At 38.4% G+C, this 23,815-nt stretch overlaps 4 protein-coding genes across 9 annotated transcripts; 2 read left to right on the top strand and 2 right to left on the bottom strand.

The window, feature by feature from the left end:
- The first annotated feature begins 6 nt into the window (after positions 1-6).
- Positions 7-7,490, top strand: LOC111497572 (protein LHY-like). 6 transcript variants are annotated; one of them, XM_023148397.1, is made up of 9 exons: positions 7-200; positions 416-530; positions 706-937; positions 1,199-1,310; positions 1,594-1,655; positions 5,025-5,237; positions 5,319-5,501; positions 5,572-6,753; positions 6,835-7,490. In XM_023148397.1, exons 3-9 carry the CDS (start codon positions 899-901, stop codon positions 7,240-7,242), a joined length of 2,199 nt encoding a protein of 732 aa, XP_023004165.1. In that variant the 5' UTR covers positions 7-200; positions 416-530; positions 706-898; the 3' UTR covers positions 7,243-7,490. The 6 variants fall into 6 exon arrangements, with proteins under 6 accessions (XP_023004165.1, XP_023004164.1, XP_023004166.1 ...); XM_023148396.1 differs by having other exon boundaries at positions 755-937; XM_023148398.1 differs by having other exon boundaries at positions 398-937.
- A 1,093-nt stretch (positions 7,491-8,583) lies between these two features.
- LOC111497735 (serine/threonine-protein kinase ATG1a) lies at positions 8,584-14,209 on the bottom strand. Its single transcript, XM_023148649.1, has 13 exons — positions 13,600-14,209; positions 13,358-13,475; positions 13,216-13,274; positions 12,937-13,001; positions 11,768-11,861; positions 11,598-11,678; positions 11,340-11,451; positions 11,082-11,136; positions 10,692-10,966; positions 10,264-10,607; positions 9,818-10,115; positions 9,650-9,720; positions 8,584-8,824 (listed from the first exon to the last, which is right to left on the bottom strand). Exons 1-13 carry the CDS (start codon positions 13,849-13,851, stop codon positions 8,624-8,626), a joined length of 2,025 nt encoding a protein of 674 aa, XP_023004417.1. The 5' UTR covers positions 13,852-14,209; the 3' UTR covers positions 8,584-8,623.
- Positions 14,210-15,579: 1,370 nt separating this feature from the next.
- LOC111497711 (probably inactive receptor-like protein kinase At2g46850) lies at positions 15,580-18,615 on the bottom strand. The gene is made up of 3 exons (XM_023148603.1): positions 17,793-18,615; positions 17,005-17,088; positions 15,580-16,926 (listed from the first exon to the last, which is right to left on the bottom strand). The coding sequence occupies exons 1-3, from the start codon at positions 18,559-18,561 to the stop codon at positions 15,851-15,853; spliced, it is 1,929 nt and encodes a 642-aa protein (XP_023004371.1). The 5' UTR covers positions 18,562-18,615; the 3' UTR covers positions 15,580-15,850.
- Positions 18,616-21,445: 2,830 nt separating this feature from the next.
- On the top strand, positions 21,446-23,176 carry LOC111497999 (29 kDa ribonucleoprotein A, chloroplastic). Its single transcript, XM_023149041.1, has 4 exons — positions 21,446-21,966; positions 22,289-22,390; positions 22,471-22,776; positions 22,863-23,176. The coding sequence occupies exons 1-4, from the start codon at positions 21,517-21,519 to the stop codon at positions 22,920-22,922; spliced, it is 918 nt and encodes a 305-aa protein (XP_023004809.1). The 5' UTR covers positions 21,446-21,516; the 3' UTR covers positions 22,923-23,176.
- The last annotated feature ends 639 nt before the right edge of the window (positions 23,177-23,815 follow it).

A 23,815-nucleotide genomic window follows, 5' to 3' on the forward strand; every position in this document is an offset into this window, starting at 1 on the left:
AAAAAAAAAAAAAACAAAAAAAAAGAACAAGAAAAAACGACTACTCTCTGCTACTATTGCTTCCTCCTTCGTTCAATTCATGTTCTTGATTGCCGGAAACCATGAGTTTTCTGGTGAGTTTCTGGCGATTCGCTCTCTTGTATGATCGGAGTATCCACTTTTCCTTTCCGAATTACCTCCCGCCATGGTTGTCTTTGAAGGTACTGTTGTTTTTGCCTGGCCTTTTTCTTGATTCCTTCTCCCAGTTTGGTTGCCGAGAAATGTTTTAGAAATTGATGGAGATTTGTATAGATTGAATTACTTGATGCTGCTTGAGTTAGTTGTTTTTTTGTTTTTGTTTTTTCTTTTAATTTTTAATTTTCGATTCCTGATGTTTTCTTGCCTGCTAAATGGATAGTGTACTTGACTTTGCCAGATCAGTGTTGTAACGATGCTTTGCTGTGAAGTGGAGGAAGTAGTTTGTTGATTACTCGATAGAATTCTCTCTCTTTTCTATGTTCTAAGGTTTTGGCATCTTCCAGTTCGTTCTGGTGAGGATTCTGAAAAAGGATTTTTCATTTCAAGTTCTTTTTCGGCGAAGTATTTCTATCTTGTTGCTTCTTAAAATATTTTGTTTAAAGTTTCATTTCCTGTTTCTTACAATACCAAATTTTTTCATAGAAGTCCATCGATGCAGTTAAATAATTTTGTTCACATGAAAAAGAGATGGATCTCTACCGATTGCTGTCGCTTTTTTTCTTCTTCTATTTTGCAGTTGCGTCAAGGAGCCAGGTCATAAAAGCAACAAAGGCTTCATAATTTAGAATTTTTTATATCCCAAACAATGAAAGGTGGTTTTCATTTTACTCGTTGCTCGTTGGAGAGGATTTGAAGCAGCGGTAGCTGCTCAGATCCGTCCATGGATCCCAACTCCTCTGGAGAAGACTTGGTTTTTAAGGTGATAATCCATTCCCCCTCCACAGAAGAGAAAAAAAAAAAATGGTTTAAGAAGAAGATAGACGAAGTGAAGAAAAGGAAAATGATAACTGTTTATAACTGATTTCGGAACTTGTGTCTATATGCATATGATAGACCAGGGTGATAGTCCATTCCCCCTCCACAGAAAAGAAAAATAATTTAGTGTAAGAAGTGAAGAAAAAAAAAAAACGAAAACTGTTTATAACTGAGGTCTGAAGTTGTGTATATATACATATGATAGACCAGGAAGCCATATACTATTACAAAGCAACGAGAGCGCTGGACGGAGGAGGAGCACGGTAGATTTCTAGAGGCGCTGAAACTCTATGGCCGAGCATGGCCGAGAATTGAAGGTTATATTTTGCTCAAATGTCAGCGTTCCTTTTTTGACTTTTCTTCATTTCTTAGCATATAACATTGGTTAGATGAATTATATACTGTGTAATATATGGTACAAAATTTATTACCTTCCAGGTAATTAAGCAGAATTTTCTTTAGTTAACAAATTTATGTCTCTGATTCAAATTCTTAGTTATTGTTGAGCTAATTTTATCTGGGTACATTGGTGACTACTGTCAAGTTTATATTGTCCCCTGAATAGATGCCTGATTCTCCACTGCATGACGATATATGCAGAACATATTGGAACCAAAACAGCAGTTCAGATACGGAGTCATGCACAAAAGTTCTTTTCAAAGGTCATTGGGTACCCTTCTCTACATAGTCTAATTTTTCGATTTTGCTTCTTCTTGGTTTGTAGTCCATGACTGGTTCAGTTGTTTTTATAATCTTGCTTGCTCATCAGTAGAACATTTGAGCGTTCTTACAGGTAGTTCCATTGGCACTATCGCCTAGTTGTCTTAATCCTGTATGCTTGTGATGTAGCACTCTTGCTCATATACCCAATATTAGCATGCTCAACAGTCCAAGGGTGGAGGAGAATTGAACACCACCATTTCCCCTTTTAAAAGAGTTGAGAGCTTGGTTCGGAAACTGTTTCACCACATGTTTATATTCACAACATTTTTAAGAACTGCAGCTGGGTGGCTTATAAATGTTAACAGTTATTGTGCGCTTGAAATCATTATTTCTAATCAAATTATTTTTATGAGAAAAACAACACAATAACTTTAATCGGAGTCATTTGTAAAAACAAATTAACAATTTTAAAAAACAGTTTTTCAAACACGTTTTTGCAAAATTTTTATAAAAGTTATTGTGAACATTCCCCTCTTCTGATAAATCGTGCTATCAGTGATACAATTTATTCATTCACATCAGACTGGTACATAGTTAAGGGTGAAGTTGAAAGCTCTTTATTCCTTCTGTATGGATTCAAAGACCACCCAGACAGTACCTACCCCAATTCAGTCTGTTAGCTAAAAGCCTACTGTTTCAATACCCTTCCATCTACCTTGGTGTTAATTATATTGTGCTCACTATGTTACATTCACTTGAATCACCACGAAGGTGGTTCCCTTTGGCATAAGGTTATTGTTAGCAAGTAAAGGCCTCATCCCCTTGAGTGGCTCAGCTTGGTAAGGGTTTAAAAGGCACTTTTAGAAACCCATGGAAAGCGATTGCATATGATCTTCCTCTTATTTATCAGTTTATTCATATTGATGTTGGGGACGAACGGGATACATATTTTTGGGAGGACAAGTGGTTGGAAAATAGACCCTGTGCTCCTAATTCTCTCATTTATATTATTTATCCTCCTTCATAAACTATTCGGTTGCTTCGATCCTCAGTCAAAGGGATTCATCACTTTTTCATTCCTTGATTTCCGTTGTTTGTTGAACAATAGGGAAACGTCAATTGTCTTGGCTCTTCTTTCCGCCCACTTGTCTTTCCACTTAGGCCAAGGAGGAGGGATGGGTGATTCCTGCCTTTGGACTCCTAGTCATTTCAAAGGTTTTTCTTGTAGCTCTTTTTTCTAATGCTTGCCCAATGCTTCCTTAGTGAGTAGTTCTATTTTTTCTCCTCAGTTTGGAAGGTGAAGTTCTACGTGTGACGGGTTTTTTCATGAAAGAGTAACACCTTGGTTCGGATCTTGACTAGAGGTTCTTTAGTGGTGGGTCCTATTCTTGTATTCCTTACTGAAGAGGGCATAGAACCTAGATCATATCATTGGAAGTTGTGATTTTTCTCGGGCGGTCTGGCACAATTCTTTTGAGGAGCTTTTTCTTCATTTTCTCTATTGTGACAAAGGGTGATTTTTGTGGTAGACTGGGGTGTGCTATTTTGTGGGAGCTTTGGAGTGAGAGAAACAACAAAATCTTTAGATGACGTGAGAGTTCTTTGACGATGTTTGGTCCCTCATTAGATTCTTTGTTTCTCTTTGGGCCTCTATTTCTAGAGTTTTTGGTGACTACTTGTTTGGTCTTATTTCTGAACTTGAGCCCCTTCTTACTGCCTGACTCCTGTTTGTGAGCTCTCCTTTTTTGTATGCTCGTGTATTCGTTCATCTTTTCTCAAAGAAAAACAAGTTTTTTCATCTAAAAACTGTGAGCCCAACTTAGGATTAGTAGGCCTAATGAAGGATCCCTGATTGTACAGTTTTGCAAGTTTACTAGTCACTTGCAACAAATTGAACTTTTCGTTCTCCCATTAGCAATGTGAACATATGTTGTGGGGCTCTCTATAAATACCCTTTAGCTCCTCAAGAATGACATCCCCATCTTTGAGTTGTTGGTCCATTTCAGCCATGGGGAAATTTGACATATATGGAAGGATAAGGGGTGGTGACTGGCTGCAAAATACTTGGAACTCAAGGACACAATTGTACAACCTATAGAACAGATCCTGTTCAAAGTAAGGTTGTGAACGATTGGAAACTATATCAAATAGCGTTAAGTTGATTGTAGAGTTGAATGCTGTATTATAGCTAGACTGAGCCCATGCCAACCATTTAGACCATTGTTTAGAAGTCACCATCACTTAGCACCAAGGATAAGTCTCTATACCTCTATTGATCACCTCCGTTAGCCTGTCCATCTCTGGCTGGTTTGTTAGGTTGTGTTTTAGAGTCCCTTGACATCTAAAGAACTCCGAAAATAATAGTAAAAATAATTATAAAATCTTATCCCTGTCTGAGACAATACTCCAATCCCTATAAAGATGCATGATTTCCTAAAAAAGATGAGCAGTTGTTGAGAACGGGTGCTTGAGAGGAATAAGGGGGCATTTGGAAGGCAATCAAATTCAACCAGAATAGTAAAAAAAAAAAAAAAAAAAAAAAAAAAACCTTTAGACTTGAAAAATACTTTGGCCAGCACCAGACTAGGTGTTACAACTCTGAAGGTCTTCTCCTAATTTGCAGCTTGTCAGACCTCATAGTAGATTTTGATGGCTTTGTACAATAATTTGATGGATATGACATCTAAGCAAATTTATGTTTACGTATGTATGAAATTTTTTATCTGATACATTATCAATATGATGCATGAATAATTGAACTCTTTCAAGTTTAATAATTTATATGAAATATACATAGTTCAATAAATTTTGCTTTATCATCAATGATACTCTAATTGAAACATAAGTTGACATTAATAGTTTCATCTGTATCACTGCTAATTTTGATTCCTTGGCATGACAACATGTTTTATTTGAATCGCTAAAATGAGGTGAACTGTTATAGAAGTGTATTGTGGTTTTGATAACCTCATCTTTTGTTTTGTAAATAACTTCTAATTGTATTATTTGTAAACCAACTTCAGGCAAAAGCTTTGCACTCTTTAAAGTACAAATCAATCTCCACGGTTACACTCACAAGGTCCCTTACCCTTGAAAGGACTGTCCATAGGAACCACCAGTTTCCTGTTCCTTCTGGAGTCTGAGCTTTTATATGAACAGATCAAATCAGGCCATTGTATCTGTTTATAGGATTCGAACTTGCTAGGCCATGTACAAAATTGCTAGTTCTATCTTTTCGGCAATTGTTACACACTCCACTAGATGGATATGCTTAGAAAATGTTTGCTACGTGTATATTTTGAGAACATATGTTTTATTGATTTTGTTTTGTTAATTTTGAGATTTCTTTTGTTAATTTATTTTTCCAGTTGGAAAAAGAAGCACTTGTTAAGGGGATTCCTGTAGGACAAGCTCTTGATATAGACATTCCACCACCTCGTCCTAAGAGGAAACCAAGTAATCCTTATCCAAGGAAGTCTCCTATATCAATGTTGGGAGCAAATGACGGGAAGCTCTCGACTCTGGTGTCTTCTTTACAGAGCAAACAAATCTTAGATTTGGAGAAAAAGCCAATGAATGAGGTGTGTTGCATTCTTCTATCTACTCCCAATGCGTTAATGTTGATCATCATAGTAATTCGCTTTTGCTACTTATATTATTAGGCTACTAGTGGAGAAGAACAAACATTTAATGAAAAGGATACTCATGACGATAATTGCTCAGAAGTATTTACCCTATCAGGAGAAGCTAACTCCTTTTCTTTGAAAAACCAACATTCTGTACCGGTGCAAGTTAAATTCAATGACTCATGTGCTTTCCGGGAGTTTGTGCCCTCAGTTAAAGAGGTAATTGTGAATCTTATATGTTCTTTTAGCTTATATCGAATCATAATATCTAACCCTGGGTGCCAAACAGCCACTCCATGAAAAAGGCATGGGAAAACTTTCAGAATTGGTGATTTCAAGTGCTTCACGCGAAAAATTGGTGTCTGCTGAAAAGAAAGAAGCTTTAAGCTGTGCACTGTCTGGGGATGAAATGCAAGCTGCTCATAATTATCCAAGGCATGTGCCTGTGCATGTGGTAGATGGAAGCCTGGGAGCAAATGGTCAGGGGTCTTTAAGAGATGCTCCACTGCAGGAATCCGCTTTCCATCCATCTATGGAGATTCAAGGAGAGCGTAGTATACTTCGGAATCCATCTGGTTCTATTTCCTTCGAACATCAACATAATGCACCTGGGAGCATTTATCAATCATATCCACCTATTCATCCTACTCCATTTACCTTACTTCACCCTAACCAAGAACATTACAAGTCAGTTCTCCAGATGTCTTCCGCATTTCTGAATCTTATTGTGTCCACCCTTCAACAAAACCCTGCAGCCCATGCAATAGCAAGTCTTACAGCAACCTGTTGGCCCTATGTGAATCCTGAAACTTCTGCAGACGCCTCAGCGTGTGATACAGAAGGTTCTAAAACCAAGCAAATGAACCCCACCCCCAGTAAGGAAGCCATTGCTGTAGCAACTGTAGCAGCTGCAACTGCATGGTGGGCGGCCCACGGATTGCCACCTTTATGTTCTCCTTTGCATTCTGCCTTTACGAGTGCTGCTATATCAGCTCCTGTAGTACAATCGTCAGATGCCTGTCCAAATTCTGAGTCCAAGGACAAAGCAGAAAGTTCCCTACAAAATGCTGCTTTGCAAAATCAGCAGCTGGATGCAGAACAATCAGAGGTTTTGACTGCTCATCAGTCAGGTTCCAAGTCACCTACTCATTCATCATCTGACTCTGGTAATGGAGGTGCAGATGCAAATGCTACGGTGAAACCTGTCCACAATGAGAAGACACCAGCTGAGGTTGAGTTTCATGATTCAAACGAGGAGAAGAGAGGAAAACAAGTAGATCGTTCCTCATGTGGTTCCAATACACCATCTGGAAGTGATCGAGAGATGTATGCAACAGAAAAAAACGATGAAAAAGAGAAGGGCAAAGAGCTTGAGACGAACCATCCAGCTCCCGAGTCCAGTATTCGTCGTAGTAGAAGCATCAGTAACACTAGTGAGTCTTGGAAGGAGGTTTCTGATGAGGTAAAAAGGGTATGTTATGTTATCGAAAGCATTTTCTCGCATTTTTCTTCGCATAATGCTTACATTTTTCTCGAAATTTATATCGTACAGGGGCGTCTGGCCTTTCAAGCACTCTTCACAAGGGATGTATTGCCTCAAAGTTTTTCACCTCCATATGATGTAGAAAGTGAGAATAAGGAGAATGAGAACGTTGAGAAAGTTAGTCAGAGTGTAGATAAAGATAATAGTGGCGCATCAGTTTTGGACCTCAACAGCAACACTTGTGGTACTTCTACATCAGCAATAGGTGTCAATAACGGAGAGGGGGAATTTCCCTCAATTGGACTTGGAAATGGCACCCCCAAGGTTTGTCGAACAGGATTTAAACCTTACAAAAGATGTTCAGTGGAGGCGAAGGAAAAGAGAATGACAGCAACATCCAGCAACCACAACGAGGAGGGAGGCCAAAAAAGACTACGTCTGGACCAGAAAGCCTCAAATTGCTGCATGTATTTCTAACCCTCCTCCTTCTCCTCCTCAATCTATCTTTTTCCTACTTCAATTCTTCGCGTGTACTGTAAAATGGCTACCTACCTTATGTGATTGGTACGTTCGAACTTATACAACTGAACTCATTAGCCTTTTTTTTTTTTTTTTTGTAAGAAGAATTGTTTGGTACACCCCAGTCGCCATTATCTTGTTACCACTTCAAAGACACATTAGTTTCTTCATGAAGATGGTATAAATTTGGCATGTTCTCTTCTGTATTGATCTTGGGTGAATCTCCCGGAGCGTTTATATGTCGTGTCATGAGGTTTGATGGAGGTAATCTTGATCTCCAGTTCTCCATTTGGCATTTTAGGTGTTGACTATTGACCTTGAATATCCACAGCTCGTCTTTATCCGTTGACTGTTGAGCTACAATAACAGGTCCCGACCATCTCATTCGGAGTTTTAGTAGGAACATACATAGCAAGTAGCTTAAGGGTTCATTTTAATAGAAGTTTAATGTTTGAGAACCTCTCAAAATGTTTTATTTTGGTTGAGATCAATTTTTTAGGGGGGGGGGGGAAAGTTCTTTTAACTATTTAATTTATTTGGAATAATTTTTAAATTTTCACTGTATAAAAAAATAAATATAACCTCAATATATGTATTTAATGGAGGAAAAAATGACTTCACAAACCATCTTTAATGAGTTTGCACACATTATACTTGTAACAGCCCAAATCCACCGTAGATATTGTCCTCTTTAAGCTTTTCTTTCGGGTTCCCCTCAAAATTTTAAAACATGTCTGTTAGGGAGGTTTCAAGAATACTTTGTTCTCCCTCGCAACTGATTGTGGGATCTCTCAATACTTATCTATCTCCCAACCTGAAAAGCCAATATCATAATAATGGCAGTTTCTGGGAGATGTCTCAAACAATAGAACATAATGAACATTAAAGAATCAGGAGCAGAAAGTAAACATATATATACAAAGTAGAATTCATATTTACAATCCTCAACAGAAAAAAATGGATCAACTTATTCACAAGACTCCTCGCAATAAAAGCTACAAAGTTCATGGCAGTTTCAATCAACTTTTGAATTGAAGTAACTCTCCTGAGCTTCAAATTCCTAACTTCTACTAAAGTAACTTTTTCAATAAGTCTTTTCTGTATAAATATATGTTCTCATGTTTGAGCGTCTAACCTCCTAAATAAAGGGGACACAGAGAACCCCAAAAGAGATAAAACGAAAAGAAAATATATTGACATAATTACCGAAGCTGATGAGCGTCGGCCAACAGTTCCAAACCCAGCAGGAGCGGAGTCGAGAAGTAAAAATGTAGAGCTGTACAGTCTGCGCAGTTAAGGTCTTCCCTTTCATTTACCTGTCGAGGGAGCGTCTTTGTGATTATGGTTGTGATGTTAATAAGTTAGTCCGAGTCTGTAAATAATGAATATAATGTTGAATTCGTCGCTTATTGTCCGAAGTTAGTGAAAATGGAGGTTTAATCTCAAGGGATTCAGCTTCTCCCAAAATGAATGAAAACAGAAGAATGGCTTTGGAGTATGAAGCTACTGCTTTGTCTTTGTTTTCCATGTATTCATCTACCTGGAAAAGGCACACTTGAGAATGTTAAACAGGAAGACTCTTTTAAGGAGAAGACCAGTAATGAGTTCAAGTTATAATGTTTGTCCATGAACTATTTCGATTCTTACCATCAATACTATTAATTCAATGATAATATGACATGTTTGTTAGATAAATATTGGCTGGTTTTTTGCACATGATAGAAGAAAGCGTGAGACTTTACATACCATGAATTAGTTGAACGGTGTCAATATAACAGCCCAACCCCACCGCTAGCCAATATTGTCTCTCTCGGTTTTCCCTTTTGGGCTTCCCCTCAAGATTTTTAAAACATGTCTACTAGGGAGAGGTTTCTGCCCCCTTATAAAAAATGTTTCATTCCCCTCTCCAACTGATGTGGGATCTCACAATGAGTCCAAAGAGGACAATATCTGCTAGTGGTGGGCTTGGGCTATTACAAATGGTATCAGAGTATTGTGAGATCCCACATCGATCGGGGAGGGGAATGAAATATTCTTTACAAGGGTGTGAAAACCTCTCCCGAGCAAACGCGTTTTAAAACCGACGGCGATATGTAACGGACCAAGGCGGACAATATTTATTAGCAGTGAATTTGGGCGGTTAAATCCAATTACCGTAGAATTCTATTAAAACTTCAGAAACTTAATCTAAACCTTTTAAGGTTTAAGAGATCCTAAACCATAGTAACTGGTAAGCATAATGGTATTTTAGTGGTTCCTATAATTCAAAGTCTTGAATCACTCAGGTTTATGAACTAAATAGACGAAGCCCGAAATTTATGAACGATAATGGTAACAAATGATAGTACAAATGAAGGTTGCTTACAGCTCCACTTTTCCCAAGGGCAATGGCTTTTTGGAATATGATTTCTATAGCATCAGGCATCTTAGTAGCACCTGCAAATAATAATTTCATAATCAAATTGTAAGCTGCAAACTTCACAAGCAAAATGGGAACGGCTAGAACAGAAACAGAGCACAAGGCATTTCGAACCATCAGTCTCTTGGATACTTTGCGATAACTTCTCGGCCTGATCCACGGCAGCAATGAACCCTAGCTCTGCCCACTTAGAAACCAAGGACGGCCTATTAAAATCGACATTTTCTTCTTTATTTGCAGCAGAGCCGGGATCTTTCTGAAGAGGGGTAGAATCAGTTCTCGAACTACTTTTTGAAGATTCGGTTTCAGCTGAAGAACTCAGCCAGGTTTCACTAATTTCGACCGCTTTCTGCCATAATGCTAAAGCAACCAGTTCAACTGAAAATGATTCTAAGAACGTTCCTGCATTGTACTGCATAAGCAAATATCAGGGCTCCAAATTCATCCTCAAAAAATTTGAAATGTTCATGAACCCATGAATTTCAAAATGAGAACATGGAAATTGGAAGAACAGAAAGGCGAATCCACAACTTATGAGCAACAGTCTAATCCAAACTCACCTTTTCTTGTGATAAATCTGAAAGAACCTGGACATATTGTTGAAATAACTGGAGCCTGGTAGAGGGATGCAATATTGGTAGCCCTTGTACTTCTCTTAACATAGATGCTGCACATGGCATTGAGAATCGACCTCGACTACATGACATTTCTCCGGTATCTCTTGTACTACCAATAAGCTCCTTCTGGGTTTTGGCTGTCATATCCCGATCGATACTGAGAGTATGAGAAACTCTTGATGAACCTTGTAATGAAGTTTCGAGGTGATAAGAAGAAGCCTCCAATGAAGTACAATGAGCATTCACGATTACATAATCTTTCTCAATCGACTCCATTGAATCAGAAACTGAGGGGGGACATGCCAAACAGAATGTAAATACATGGAAACAACCAAGTTCAAAGAGCAGATCAAGATCAGTATAAAACAAACCTTGAATCTGATTCATGGATTGTTGAATAGAATCAAGAGATTTTCTTAGCTCCTCTACTCCAAGATTGAGCATTGGCTTCTGTACACTCTCCATACCTGAACTGTAAATGTTCTTCGCTCCAGATATTCTATTACATATGGAGGAACTAGCGATTTCTGAATCTCTGTTCGATGATTCAATAGGTCGTTCTAGCTGTGAATTATCTGTTGCTGATTCGGAGCTGGCTGATACAATTGGCTGAACTTCAGATGCTTCCTCGACAGCTTTATTTGATCTACAGTATAATATAAATAAGTTTTGCAACTTCTGCTGCCTTGTGTACCAAGTATCAATCCACAACATGAACATGAGATCCATATAAATAATCTCTAAGGGGCTGAAAATAATACCTTGGCTCCTCGAAGAATTTGTGGTCGAAGAACTCCTTGAACGTAAGCCGTTCAACTGCAATTGAAAAACTTACATTTTAGTTCAGTTTCTATTCAATATTTATGAGATTCAAGTATAAATACTTATAATTGTATTTACTAGTATAAAATCTTGAAAATGTTGGAAAGTTTTCTAAGGGAAAAATATAAATCAACCACCTTCAATTAATTATCCCAGCACCCTTGCACACTTACAAACTGCATCACAGCAACAAATACCTGGATTTTGACGTAAAAGGCCTCTGCAAAGATTCAAAGCGTCGGGATGTAGCTCTTCCAAAGCAACTTTAGGAAATCTTGGCTCAGTGGATTCCAAAATATTCTGGAAGAGCTGTATCGTGCAAGGGGAGCCGGGCAATAAAACATCGTTTAGAAACGATCATACAGCAAGCTTCATGGATGATATCTTTAACTTGATTGTGTGTGGTAATCACTAAAGTAGAACAGTGTGCTAACAGTGTGCTACTTCTTACCCACCTGAAATGGACTATTGCCACTAAATGGAGGTTTCCCTGTCAATAACTGAAACAAAATTGCTCCAACACTCCATAAATCAGCCTGCACATACACACAAGAATAGAATCAGAATCGAAGGATTTAATCGGAAAGACATAAGGACGGGTAGCAGTTTGTTTATGCTTTATCACCTTGGCATCGTATCTTTGGTTCTGAATAATTTCCGGAGCCATATACAAAGGTGAACCACAGAGCGTGTCTGCCAATGACTGATTTGATAAGGACCTGCGAAGAAAACGAGTTAGTACACTCACTCGTTTATCTGTTTACTTGATTATAATGTAAAATAAAAAAGAAGCAGCAGCATGTCGATTAAAGAAAAATCTTCAAAACAATTTCTAGAAAGGTGAACTTGATTTCAAGAGGAATAGATGTAGGGTTTGAATTTTCAACACTTAGAATCACTTTCAACTACACCTTCGAGGGTCCCAACTTCTTTGTTCAGAATCACGAACCTCCATAATGGTACGATATTGTCCACTTTGAGTATAAACTCTCATGGCTTTGCTTTGGGCTTCCCCAAAAGGCCTCATACCAATGGAAATGTATTTCTAACTTATAAACCCATGTTCATTCTCTAAATTAGTCAATATGGGACTCCCTATTGAAGGATATTAAATCCTAGATAAGTATTCGTCATGGCTTGAACTCATTCCTTCTATTCTAAACTCTTTATTTACATTGTCGCCCAACCCTTGGAACATACTACAGCCCCAAGTGGTGAAGAGCCGACATCGAAATGTCAAACCTTCCCGTCGATGTGAGCTCTTGGGAAAGATCAACCTGTTATTCCTAGAGTAACTTTTATCCATTGAGCGAGAGCCCTTCCACTCGGTACCATCGGATCACTAAGGCCGACTTTCGTCCCAGCTTGACAGGTGGGTCTTGTAGTCAAGCTCCCTTCTGCCTTTGCACTCGAGGGCCAATCTCCGTTTGACCCAAGGAAACCTTTGCACGCCTATGTTACCTTCTACCACCGAGCTAATAGCCCTGTCATGTGGGCCTCTCACTGGGGCCCGCTATGTCAAAAGCGAGAGAAACCCCATCCCTCTCTTTCCTTTTTTCACCCCATGTCACCACACGTTATTAACTACGAGGCATCCCAGGATGATACTATTTCACAAATTAAAAAGAAAATATAAAAAGAGACCTCTACATCACTCTTAAATGCTCTAATAATAGGATTTATTCTTCATACAATCCTGAAACCGAATCATGTACGAAAACATACTAAAGCATCTTAGATTAACAATGCATGTAGCAAAAGTAGGTGTCTAAATGCCAACATTAAAAAACCCACCTCGCAAATCCAAAATCTCCAATCTTCAAAAGCGGAGTCCCATTATTAGATGTCAACAGCAAGTTCTTCAAATTTAGCCAAGAAAGAGCCAAAACATTTCAAGTCAGAATCATAATATAGTGACAAATTCATCAGATAAACCATTCATATTACAAAAATAATCATCTAGAAGCTTAAGAATAAGGGATTCCTCCAAAACTAGTATAAATTGCATTGGCTTACAGTAAGTTTCTACATCAAATCCCTAAGAAGCTATATATTGAGTTGAAAGCAGAATACCTGAGGCTTTAAATCTCTATGAATGAGGTGTTTCTCTTGAAGAACTTTCAAGCCAGTGGCTGCACATAATATCCACACACTAGTGAACTTTATATATAATCCTGAACAAAAAACACCAATTGAAGGCAGAGTAATAACATACCCAATTGCCTCATCAAGCCTCGAGCAACTACTTCAGATACTTTTCCATGGCGATTAATATAACCCCCAAGGTCACCACCATCACAATATTCCAAAACAAGAAAAATCCTATCATCAGTCTGCAAATCAATAAGAACAACACCATTACAATCAGAAGGAGCTTCACTTCAAAACATTGTGCCCTTAAAATCACAATTGTAAACAAAAAAAAAACAAAAAAAAGGGAGTTATAAAAAAATCCACCTGAATCGCTTCGAAGAGACGAGTGATATTGGGATGATTTATAGTGCTTAAAATAGAAATCTCTTTGAGCAAAGAATCACTGACTTTAGGATTAAGATGTGTTTTGTCAATCTCCTTCACGGCGACCACCGTCCCCAAGTGCCTATGCCTCGACTTCCACACGACGGCGAACGAACCCGACCCGATTCTCGGCCCCAATATGTAGTCGCCGATGGAGCGGCCCTGATTGGAGCCGATATCATCAAAATCCATAGCGGATTGAATGAACAAACAACAAAAACAACCAGTTGACTAAAGAAAGACAACTGGTTTTCGATATGAATCAGGGAAGAGGACGAGGCGCTTGGGGAAATTCATGGGCGGACTTCAAATAGCGAGAGAATGAGTGGATTTTTCTGAGTAAATGAGTAAGAAACTGATTGAAAAGAAGAATCAGAAGAAGAAAAAACTCGTTTCTGAAAAGGATTTTATGGGTTTTTCTTCTACTTTTCTGCGAAATCCACAGCGCCTTAGAGACCCATTTATTGGATTCAGAAGAACGTGAAGAATTTCAGAGTATCTTTCAACCTCAGTTCATCCATATCGTGGAAAATTAATTAAACTGTTCTTAAATTTGGGAAGCTTTCAAAATTCTCTCTCTCTCTTCATCCTTTTGTCAATTCACTTTTTTAAAGGAAAAAAAAAAAAAAGTAAATAAATATTACAACTTTAAATTACTTCGTCTTTGTATTAAGTTTTCAATATTTTAAGATTACGTTATCTTTTTCTTTTTAAAAAAAATATAATTTTAAAAATATTTTAATAATAATGTCAAAAAAAAAAAAAATTAAAATATTATTAAAAAAAACATGTTAGAAAATTAAAATACATATATAATTTTTGTAATCTTCATTTCTATCAATAATGTGATAAATATACCAATCTTTAAATATTTTCTAAAATTACTATTTTTATTTTCTTTTAGTATTTTATAATTTATGTTATTCCTATTTTTATTTTCTTTTAGTTTTTATAATTTAAAAAATCATAAACCGAGGATCGCTACTACAAATGTACGAGACATTGACTTTAAAAAATAAGTGGAAGCACGGAAGAGAGAATTTAAACACAATAAACCGATCAAAAACTTTGTGATACTTAAAAATTTTTAAAATATTTATAAAAGATTGTTTTTCATAGCTCGATAAAAATATGATTATATTATATGACCGGAGCCACGAGATCCTTTTAGAAGTTTCATTTTTACCCTAAACATGTATGGTTCCCTTAGAAGTTGAAATATAATGTTCACACGTGGACTTGAGTATACTTTGGTAGTGAGCTCGAGAATCGAGCATCTGAACGTCAACAAACGTGTGGACTTGGGTATAACTTGGTGGTGAGCTCGAGAATCGAGCATCCGAACGTCAACAAATATGTGGACTTGGGTATAACTTGGTGGTGAGTTCGAAAACCGAACACTCAAACGTCAACAAATATGTGGACTTGGGTATACCTTGGTGGTGAGCTTGAGAACCGAGCATTCGAACGTCAACGAATATGTGGACTTGGGTATACCTTGATGGTGAGCTCGAGAGCCAAGCATCAGAATATTAACAAACATGTAGATTTGGGTATACTTTGGTGGTGAGCTCAAAAACCAAGCATCTAAACGTCAACAAAGACTTGGGTATAACTTGGTGGTGAGCTCAAGAACCGAGCATCCGAACGTCAACAAATATGTGGACTTGGGTATACTTTGGTGGTGAGCTCGAGAACTGAGCATTTGAACATGAACAAACACGTAGATTTTGGGTATACATTGGTGGTGAGCTCGATAACCGATACGAACGTCAACAAACACGTGGAGTTGGGTATACTTTGGTGGTGAGCTCGAGAATCGAGCATCCGAACATCAACAAACACGTGGACTTAGGTATACTTTGGTGGTGAGCTTGAGAACCGAACATACGAACGTCAACAAACACGTAGATTTGGGTATACTTTGGTGGTGAGCTCGAGAACCGAACATCCGAACATTAACAAACACGTAGATTTGGGTATACCTTGGTGGTGAGCTCGAGAACCGAGCATCCGAACATCAACAAACACATGGAGTTGGGTATACTCTGGTGGTGAGCTCGAGAACCGAGCCCCCGAACATCAACAAACAAGTGATGAATGAAGAAGAACATGCATAGGAAAGAAAAAGAAGGTATTTTCATGGCAGAAACATGTTTTAGGCACAACTTCTGCATAGAATTGAAAGTATTCATGGAGCAAGGATTGAGTCAGGGGACATTGATATCATTTGAAGAAGGCTTGAATTAGAGAAAGTTTCCTCTATTGCAGGCCCCCTTGTGATGCCTCCTCCTCCTCCTCCGTCGACGTTTTCCTTCATTACGTGCACCAACTCCTTCGAAACGTCGCTCATCCGCAGCTTCCCGTCTCGACCGAACAGCAAGCACCGTGTCGCAAGGTCTGCAACTATCTCTATTTGCTCTCTGCTATGGGGAGGCTGCTCATGATAGTACAGAACCGGATCCACAACTTCTTCTAGCTTCCCAATTCTTATCTTCTGCAATGCTACCATTGGGAGGTCTGAGTTCTTCAACCCTGTGACCATTTCAAGAAGCACAACTCCAAAGTCATAAACATCATTGTTATGGAAAGATGATGCTTCGACCGGGTGAGATTTGTCGTCGGTCGGAGCGTTTAGCAGTCCGAATCCTAAAACTTTGGCCGAGAAATCCGCGTCGAGATAGATATGACATGATTCGAGATGGTCGTGGAAAATCGGTGGAGACACCTCACATTGCAGGAAAGCTAGAACACTAGCTGTCTCAGCAGCTATCTTCAATCTCCTATACCAATCCAGCGTCGGTTCGGTTCCTTTCGGGTGATGCAAATGTTTCTCTAACGTTCCATTGGCGGGATCTTCGTAAACAACCAACGGAGCGCAGCCAGGATCGATGCAGCAGCCAAGTAGATGGGCGACATTCTTGTGTGCAAGTACATACAGAATCTCAATTTGGGACAGAACACTCATAAGATTGCCTTCACTCTCGCAGTGTAGCTGGTGTACTGCTACTCTCAATCCGTCCCTGAGCTCCCCGGCATAGATCGCTCCGTTCCCGCTCCGAACAAGCTTGGCATTGTCCCCGAATCCCCTGGTGGCTTCTTGTAGCTCGTGGTAAGTGAATAAACGAGTCCTACAAGCTTTTTGCAGCAATGCATCGCTGTGAAACTGGCTGTGGGCATAGTTAAGCGTGGTTTGCTTGATGGGTCGTCTTAGTATGCAAAAAAGTCCGATAAGAGAAGCTATAATGAATAGAGGAGCAAGAACACCTGCACGTTAACCATATAAAAACATCATTTCTTAAGGAATCATCGTTCTTTCCCTGTAATAGACCAGTAATGAAATACCTGTAAAGATTATAAGCTCCTTTTCACTACGCCCTTTGCCATGGCAGCTACTTCCATACTCCTCGTGCCCGTTCTTAACGCAGGCTAGCAAAAAGAAGAACAAGAATGAGTGAAGTCCACATTGACTAATTTAGGAAATGTTCATGAATTTATAATCAACGAATACATCTACATCGGTACGAGGCTTTTTATGAAAGTCATGAGAGCTTAAGCTCAAAGTGGACAATATCATACCACGGTGGAGAGTCATGATTCCTACCATGGTATCATAGTTATATCTTTAACTTAGTTAGGTTAATAGAATCCTCAATGGTCGAACAAAAAAAAGTCGTGAGCCTCAAAGATTTAGTCAAAAGTAACTCAAAGGACGAACAAAGGATGTACTCTGTTCAAGGACTTCCGAGACTGAGTCAAGTCTCGATTATGGGGAGGCTGCTCGAGGACTCCACATGCCTCAAGGGAGGCTCTACTTTGTACAAGAGGAGGATTGTTGGGAGAACAAAGGGTGTATTTTGTTCGAGGACACTCCAAAGAAAGGAGTCGAGCCTTAAGGGGAAGCTGTTTGAGAGCTCCATAGGTCTCAAGGGAGATTCTATAGTGTACTCTGTTGTTCGAGGGGAGGATTGTTGAATATGGTTGGGAGGGAATCCCACCTTGACTAATTTAAAGAATGATCCTCGATGAGCCTAAACTAAAGTCATGAGATCTTATGTTCAAAGTGGACAATATCATTAGGGTTCCTAACCGAAACAAGAACCGGAAAAAAAAGAACAAGACAGAGCAGCTACATTTCAAGCACCCAAATCCACGAGCAAAGCCATCGCCGACGAATCCATCAGAACACGAACATCTAACCCCGTCAGGAACGGCGGTAGCATTAACAACAAACCCATTCTTATCACAAATCCCATCGGAGAAATTCCTAGGAAGGCCCCATTCGAATTTAACCCCTCGCTTGCCGGCACTGGACCCCTTCTCCACAACCCAGCTCGAGAATCCCCTGCACCCGAGCTTAGAGAAGACGGAAAAGTCACCCCCATTTCGCCACACGGAGCTGTCAGTAAGTGGGTAGCAGCAGGCCGGCGAGTAACGGGCGGTTCCGTCGCAGCCGGGCATGATGAGCTTCTCGCAGGTGGCCTTACAGAGGGAGGAATCGTTACAGTCATAAAGGGCGAGGACGTTGTCGTTGGCGATGGCGAAGAAGGGGTTGGCTGAAAGTGGGTTAAATGCGTTGAATTCATTGTACTGACGGCAGGGAGATGGGCCGGGGAAGTCGACCAGAACGGCGCCGGAGAGGAATTCGAGGATGCGGAAGGTTTGGCCGGTAAGGTTGAGGAAAAGGGTTGTGGAGTTGAGGCAGTAGAGATGGAAAGGTTGTGGAATTGAGATTGGGCGTAGTGGGTGTTCACATGAAGAAGTGTTGAGGTGGAAGGGGAAGGGGATTTGGAGGTTGCCGCAGACGGCGCTGCAGGCGGAGGAGGAAACCGCCGCCGGACGGGGGAGGAGAAAGAGAATGATCAGAATAGAAAACAGAAATGGCGGTGGTGGTGGCGGCATGGTTAAAGATGGAAGAGGGAGAAGAGGGGAAAAGTTTGTAACAGAAATGGCAGAGAATGTTGTTGTGCCATGGCAGAGGAAGGTCGAAGGAGAAGGGAACAAATATTCAATTATGATAAAAGAGATTTGAAATAATTTTTATTTTATTAAATTATAATTATAGATTCACATGCATCCAAAGAAAATTACTAGCCACAAAAAAAAGTACAGTTATGTCAGTCAAAACTCACTAATCCTAAATGTCTATAAGATCTATGATCTTGGTTCTGATATCAATCTGTAACGACCCAAATTTTACAATGAATTGTGACTAAAAACAACAATGTAGAGATAGTGTGAACGTTTATGAGAGTAAAAAAAACTAGACTGACGCTCCGGGACATACTTTCATATGTGACAATCCACGTCTTTCAAACACGTCTTCTCTTAACTCGTGGCATCACACAAAAAGAAAAAATACAGCAAGGATGAGTATAAAAGTTATTCTCAATAAGTCACCTACAGGGTTAACAGATTCACACAGGTTTCTCATTGACTCTAGGACGTTTGAGTTCTAGTCTTATCTCTTTGGGGGCATTCTGGTTTTCCGATCACTCTCATTCAGACATGATCTCGATTTATTCATGCATTACTCTCGCCAACTTCTGTCTTAGTTGCCCCGATCCATTTAGACCTATATCCCAAAATTAAATTAAAATTAAAATCGGGGATAGGAATATATATATATATATATATATATATATATATATATATATATGGTGTTCTTGAAGTTGGGAGTGGAAGCGAGGAGGAAGGATAAATGGTCTGTAGAATGGGCTACATTTTCTACTCGCATCACGTCTGGGACATCGTGCTATGTTTCGGCCGACGTGTCGAATCGAGTCTTTCAATTCACTCACTCTCTTTCCCTTTCCCTAAAAAAAATTTCTTTTTATCAAAATCATAAAAAATGTAAAAATATATTTAAAAAATGCCAAAAGTGTATTATTTATTGTAAATATAATATTAATAATAAATAAATAAATAAATAAAGTTAATATTTCTATTAATTTTGATTATATATATATTTGCATCTTTTCTGCTGCTTTTTTTTTTAATTAATTTTTTATGGGTATGCTGAAATTTGTTGTTCCAAGTCCGAGACTATTCTCTCTGAGTACTCTACGTAGTCTTAGCCAATGAATTAGTGACACTTGTTACGATGGAAACGTAGGGAAGGTTTAAATTTTAGAATTGAAATAATATCGAAATAGTTAAGTCAAGTAAATAACGTGGTCATGTTCTAGTAGAATATCATACACATTAAGTATTGGAATTTTTGATAGACGGATTCAGTTTGACTAGAGACTTCCCATTCATTTCTTCTTACACGATGAAGGACCCGTGTCCTAATCTCTATTAGTTGAAGTGGTTCGATGCTTCGAGCAAAACTCATTATTGAAATGTGACAAGCAGTGTATACCCAGGTCATATTCACCACAACATGTCGATCCACGATTAGTTGTTTGACTTTACAGTATTGAATTTGAATCAATCAATATTTGAAAATTATATCGACTAAAACCAACTTGAATCACCCGTTTCTAATTATCTACTAAGTATCTGTTAGACGAACACGACTCTCCACAATGGTATGATATTGTCCACTTTGAGCATAAGCTCTCATGGCTTTGCTTTGGGCTTCCCAAAAGGTCTCATACCAATGGAGTTAGTATTCCTCACTTATAAACCCATGATCATTCCCTAAATTAGCCGATGTGGGACTTTCATCATCCAACAGTATCAAATCACGTGCGTTTATTACAATCACATTTTAACATCTTACGTGACAAGAATATAATTAAAAAATGTCAAAGGGACTAAAATGCAACTTTTTTAAGCTTTAGGGACCGAATTGCAAATATTTTGAGTTGGCAACCCTTGAATCTTGGGAGCTTCAACAAATTGATCCATGATTTACATGAATTGTTTCAATCAAAGTGAAGAAAAGGTACCATAATTGAGAAAATCAAAGACCATCTGGACCATGGATTTGACAACTGAGTTAATTCATTGATAAGTCTTGTTGGAAGCTGTTTAGAGATATTCATGTCGATTGAAGAGTGGAACAAAACATTATTTATAAACATGTCGAAACTTCTATCTAGTAGACGTGTTTTAAAACCGCGAGGCTGATGAGACTAAGAAAAAAAGGCAAATGCGGAAAACACAAGAGGTTAGAACCTAAGAGCAAAGAGAAGGCCCAAAGCCCCTTCTCAGCCTCGACAATAGGACAAGGTTGAGGCTATGACTAGCTCCTAAAGGGCATGTGCCCTAACCCCATATAACACTTGTTCGGTTCGGTTCGGTTGATTGTTAATCTAATTTCCAGAAGTAATGTAAAAAAAATTTAAAGGGTTAGTTTATGCCACCAAGCTTTCTCGTAAAAAATCATCAAATTAAGTAATACAAAAAAAAAAAAAAAACATTCACGCAACCTTAAAACCAGGTTGGAATTCACATGTTTCGTTTTTAAAGACTTTTTATTTATTTTTTAAATTATATTCACTTAACCTAAAATTACATGCTTGAAATTATTCAAGTTTGATATGATCATTCTTACTTAATTAATATTTAATTATTAAATATAAAGGAATAATATTCTAAAAAGTAATATTTAAATAAAAATATATTTATTATATTTTAGCATTAATATATATAATTAAAATTTAAATTGAGATTCAAATTTATTAAATATATATTCAAATATATTATAACGTTTCAATATGAATTAAATAAAAAAATTAATAAGTTAAATATTAAAATATATTATTTTAAATTTGAGAAAGATTTTAAGTTTCTAGAAATAGAATATTTGCCCGACCCGACTTATTTGTTAATGGCGCTATCCATATCTAATCCATCCGCCCAAAACTGAGACTGAGACAGAGGGGTTTGAGCTTCTTCATCTCGGCCATGGCGAACGCCGCTAGCTGCTTATCCTCCTCGTCGTTGTCTTTTTCCTCAAGGATCCTCGGGCAGAAATTTCATAATTGTTTTCCATTGAAACAACTGCATTCTTTGCCTTCATCCATCCACTTTAACCACTGGAAACTCTCCCGCTTGGTTTTCGTTGCTCCTCCCATGCCATGTGTTTCTTCATCTTCTTCATGCTCTCCTCGTTTCTTGAGGCATAAACACGGGGCTAGATTTCCAGTGCTTTTCACTGTTCTTGATCAGGAAGATGCGGTAACAGCAGAGGTAATCGAGGAAGACAATGTTAAGAGCGAAGACAGCGTTTCGAATCAGGAAGTGAAAAATCTGGCACGGCCTTGTGAGCTCTACGTGTGTAATTTACCGAGAAGTTGCGACATTGCAGAGCTGGTTGAGATGTTTAAACCGTTTGGTACAGTCTTGGCTGCTGAGGTAGTTTTATTTCCAAGTAATGCTTCATCGTCTGTTCTTTCGTTTTAGATTTCCAGAATGGTCTATTTGCTTCTATTTGTCTGTGGAACTTCCGTAAACAATTAGTTTAAGATCATGCTAATTGGAATCCGGAAAGCATTTTTTTGAATTTTTATGCTTAACAAATTCAATGTACCCGAAGGTAGGTAATCATGATTCTTTAAAGGCAGTCCTTAATTTTCTTATCTGTCTTGAGTAACATTGAATGAGTTCAAGCAGTGATTATGTTTCTTTTCATGTTTTGAATGGCATTTTTGATTGATCTCTCTGTATTTTGGACCAGGTCTCTCGGAATCCAGAGACAAGCATAAGCAAGGGATGTGGCTATGTCACAATGGGTTCAATCAACTCCGCTAAAGTTTCAATTACGGCATTAGATTGTTCTGTTAGTGTCAAATCAATTATAAGTTGTCTTAATGTTAGCCCGTTCAGTATGATTGAATGATGAATTTTATTTTCTTGAAGGATGTTGGTGGACGAGAAATGCGCGTTAGATTTGCTGTTGATATGAATCCCAAAATGAGAAATCGCAACAACCTGCATTCATCACCCAGGAAGAACATAATTTATGAAAGTCCTTACAAAATCTATATTGGGAATCTTGCTTGGGATGTCAAACCTGAAGATCTGAGGAACCTTTTTAGCCAATTTGGAACTGTAGTCAGTGCAAAAATTTTGAATGATCGTCGAGCTGGGAAGAGTCGTCTTTACGGTTTTCTTTCTTTTTCTTCAGCTGCAGAGCGTGATGCAGCAATTTCTTTGAATGGAACAGTAAAATTCTATATCTGAATCCCTTGGAATTTGAATTTTGCATTCCATTTTGTTTATCTTTGACCCTTATTCATTCTTTCATGTAGGAGTTCAAGAACAGGAAACTCATTGTTAAAGAGGGTTTGGAAAGGAACAACGAGTCTTGACTGCAGCCCTTCTTCTTGAACAAGTAAAAGAAGAAATCTCATCTTGTTTAAATGTTCTCAATCAGTTACAAGTTTGATTTTTAGCTAAATTATTAGAAGGATCAAGTTACCTATCCTTGTGAGATCTACATTGAGAATCTTACAAAGTTTTGCTTTGAGGGTATTAGAATCTTTGATAAGGAATACTCTAAACTGATCTTGATTTACTTAGCCTTTCTACTGGGAAGCACATATCTAAGGGTTTGCTTTGACACAGCACTACTAAGGTTTTCAAGGTTATAGGAACTTTAAACACCTGATTGGAAGAATGTTGTATCAGTGACTGTCATTAGCTAACAGGATTACGCTTAATGCTCTCGACCTATCATCGCTTTCTTCCTCTACTAGTTCTAGAGTCCAGTAGCATTTTACAACTTTGATATATAGGTCGATCATGGATTCAAGGTATAGCAAACAAGACAACTAGTCGATTGGTGACTGAGGTGCAAAGACAAAGGAATGTGGTGGGTATAAGGAGTATAACAAGCAAGAAAAGGAATGCAGGCGCTGGTAAGTGTAGAGGGGCTAGAAAGCGAAGTTAAGATCGGTAGGCAAGCGGGTTTGCAAACGAATTCTGTTCACACGCAAACTCTTCCCGAGACTCGGCAGTTAAGCTCTTCCACCTATGAGATCAAGCGAAGTTCTGATCTTTAATCTCCTTTTCATTTACCATCGTGTTCGTATGAGCAGTAGATGTATTAGACTGTCCAATTAGAGAGCTCAAAATAGATTGAAAACAAAGGTTTCCTTAGGCCGATGATCAAGATTTACAATAACAACGTGTGATTCATTTATGTAAGTTTAGAAATTTTATTGATATAAGTTAATGTTTTCACATTAATAAACTAATGTTT

Source organism: Cucurbita maxima, unplaced genomic scaffold (genome assembly GCF_002738345.1).
Source record: "Cucurbita maxima cultivar Rimu unplaced genomic scaffold, Cmax_1.0 Cma_Scf00024, whole genome shotgun sequence".
NCBI classification, from domain to species: Eukaryota; Viridiplantae; Streptophyta; class Magnoliopsida; order Cucurbitales; family Cucurbitaceae; genus Cucurbita; species Cucurbita maxima.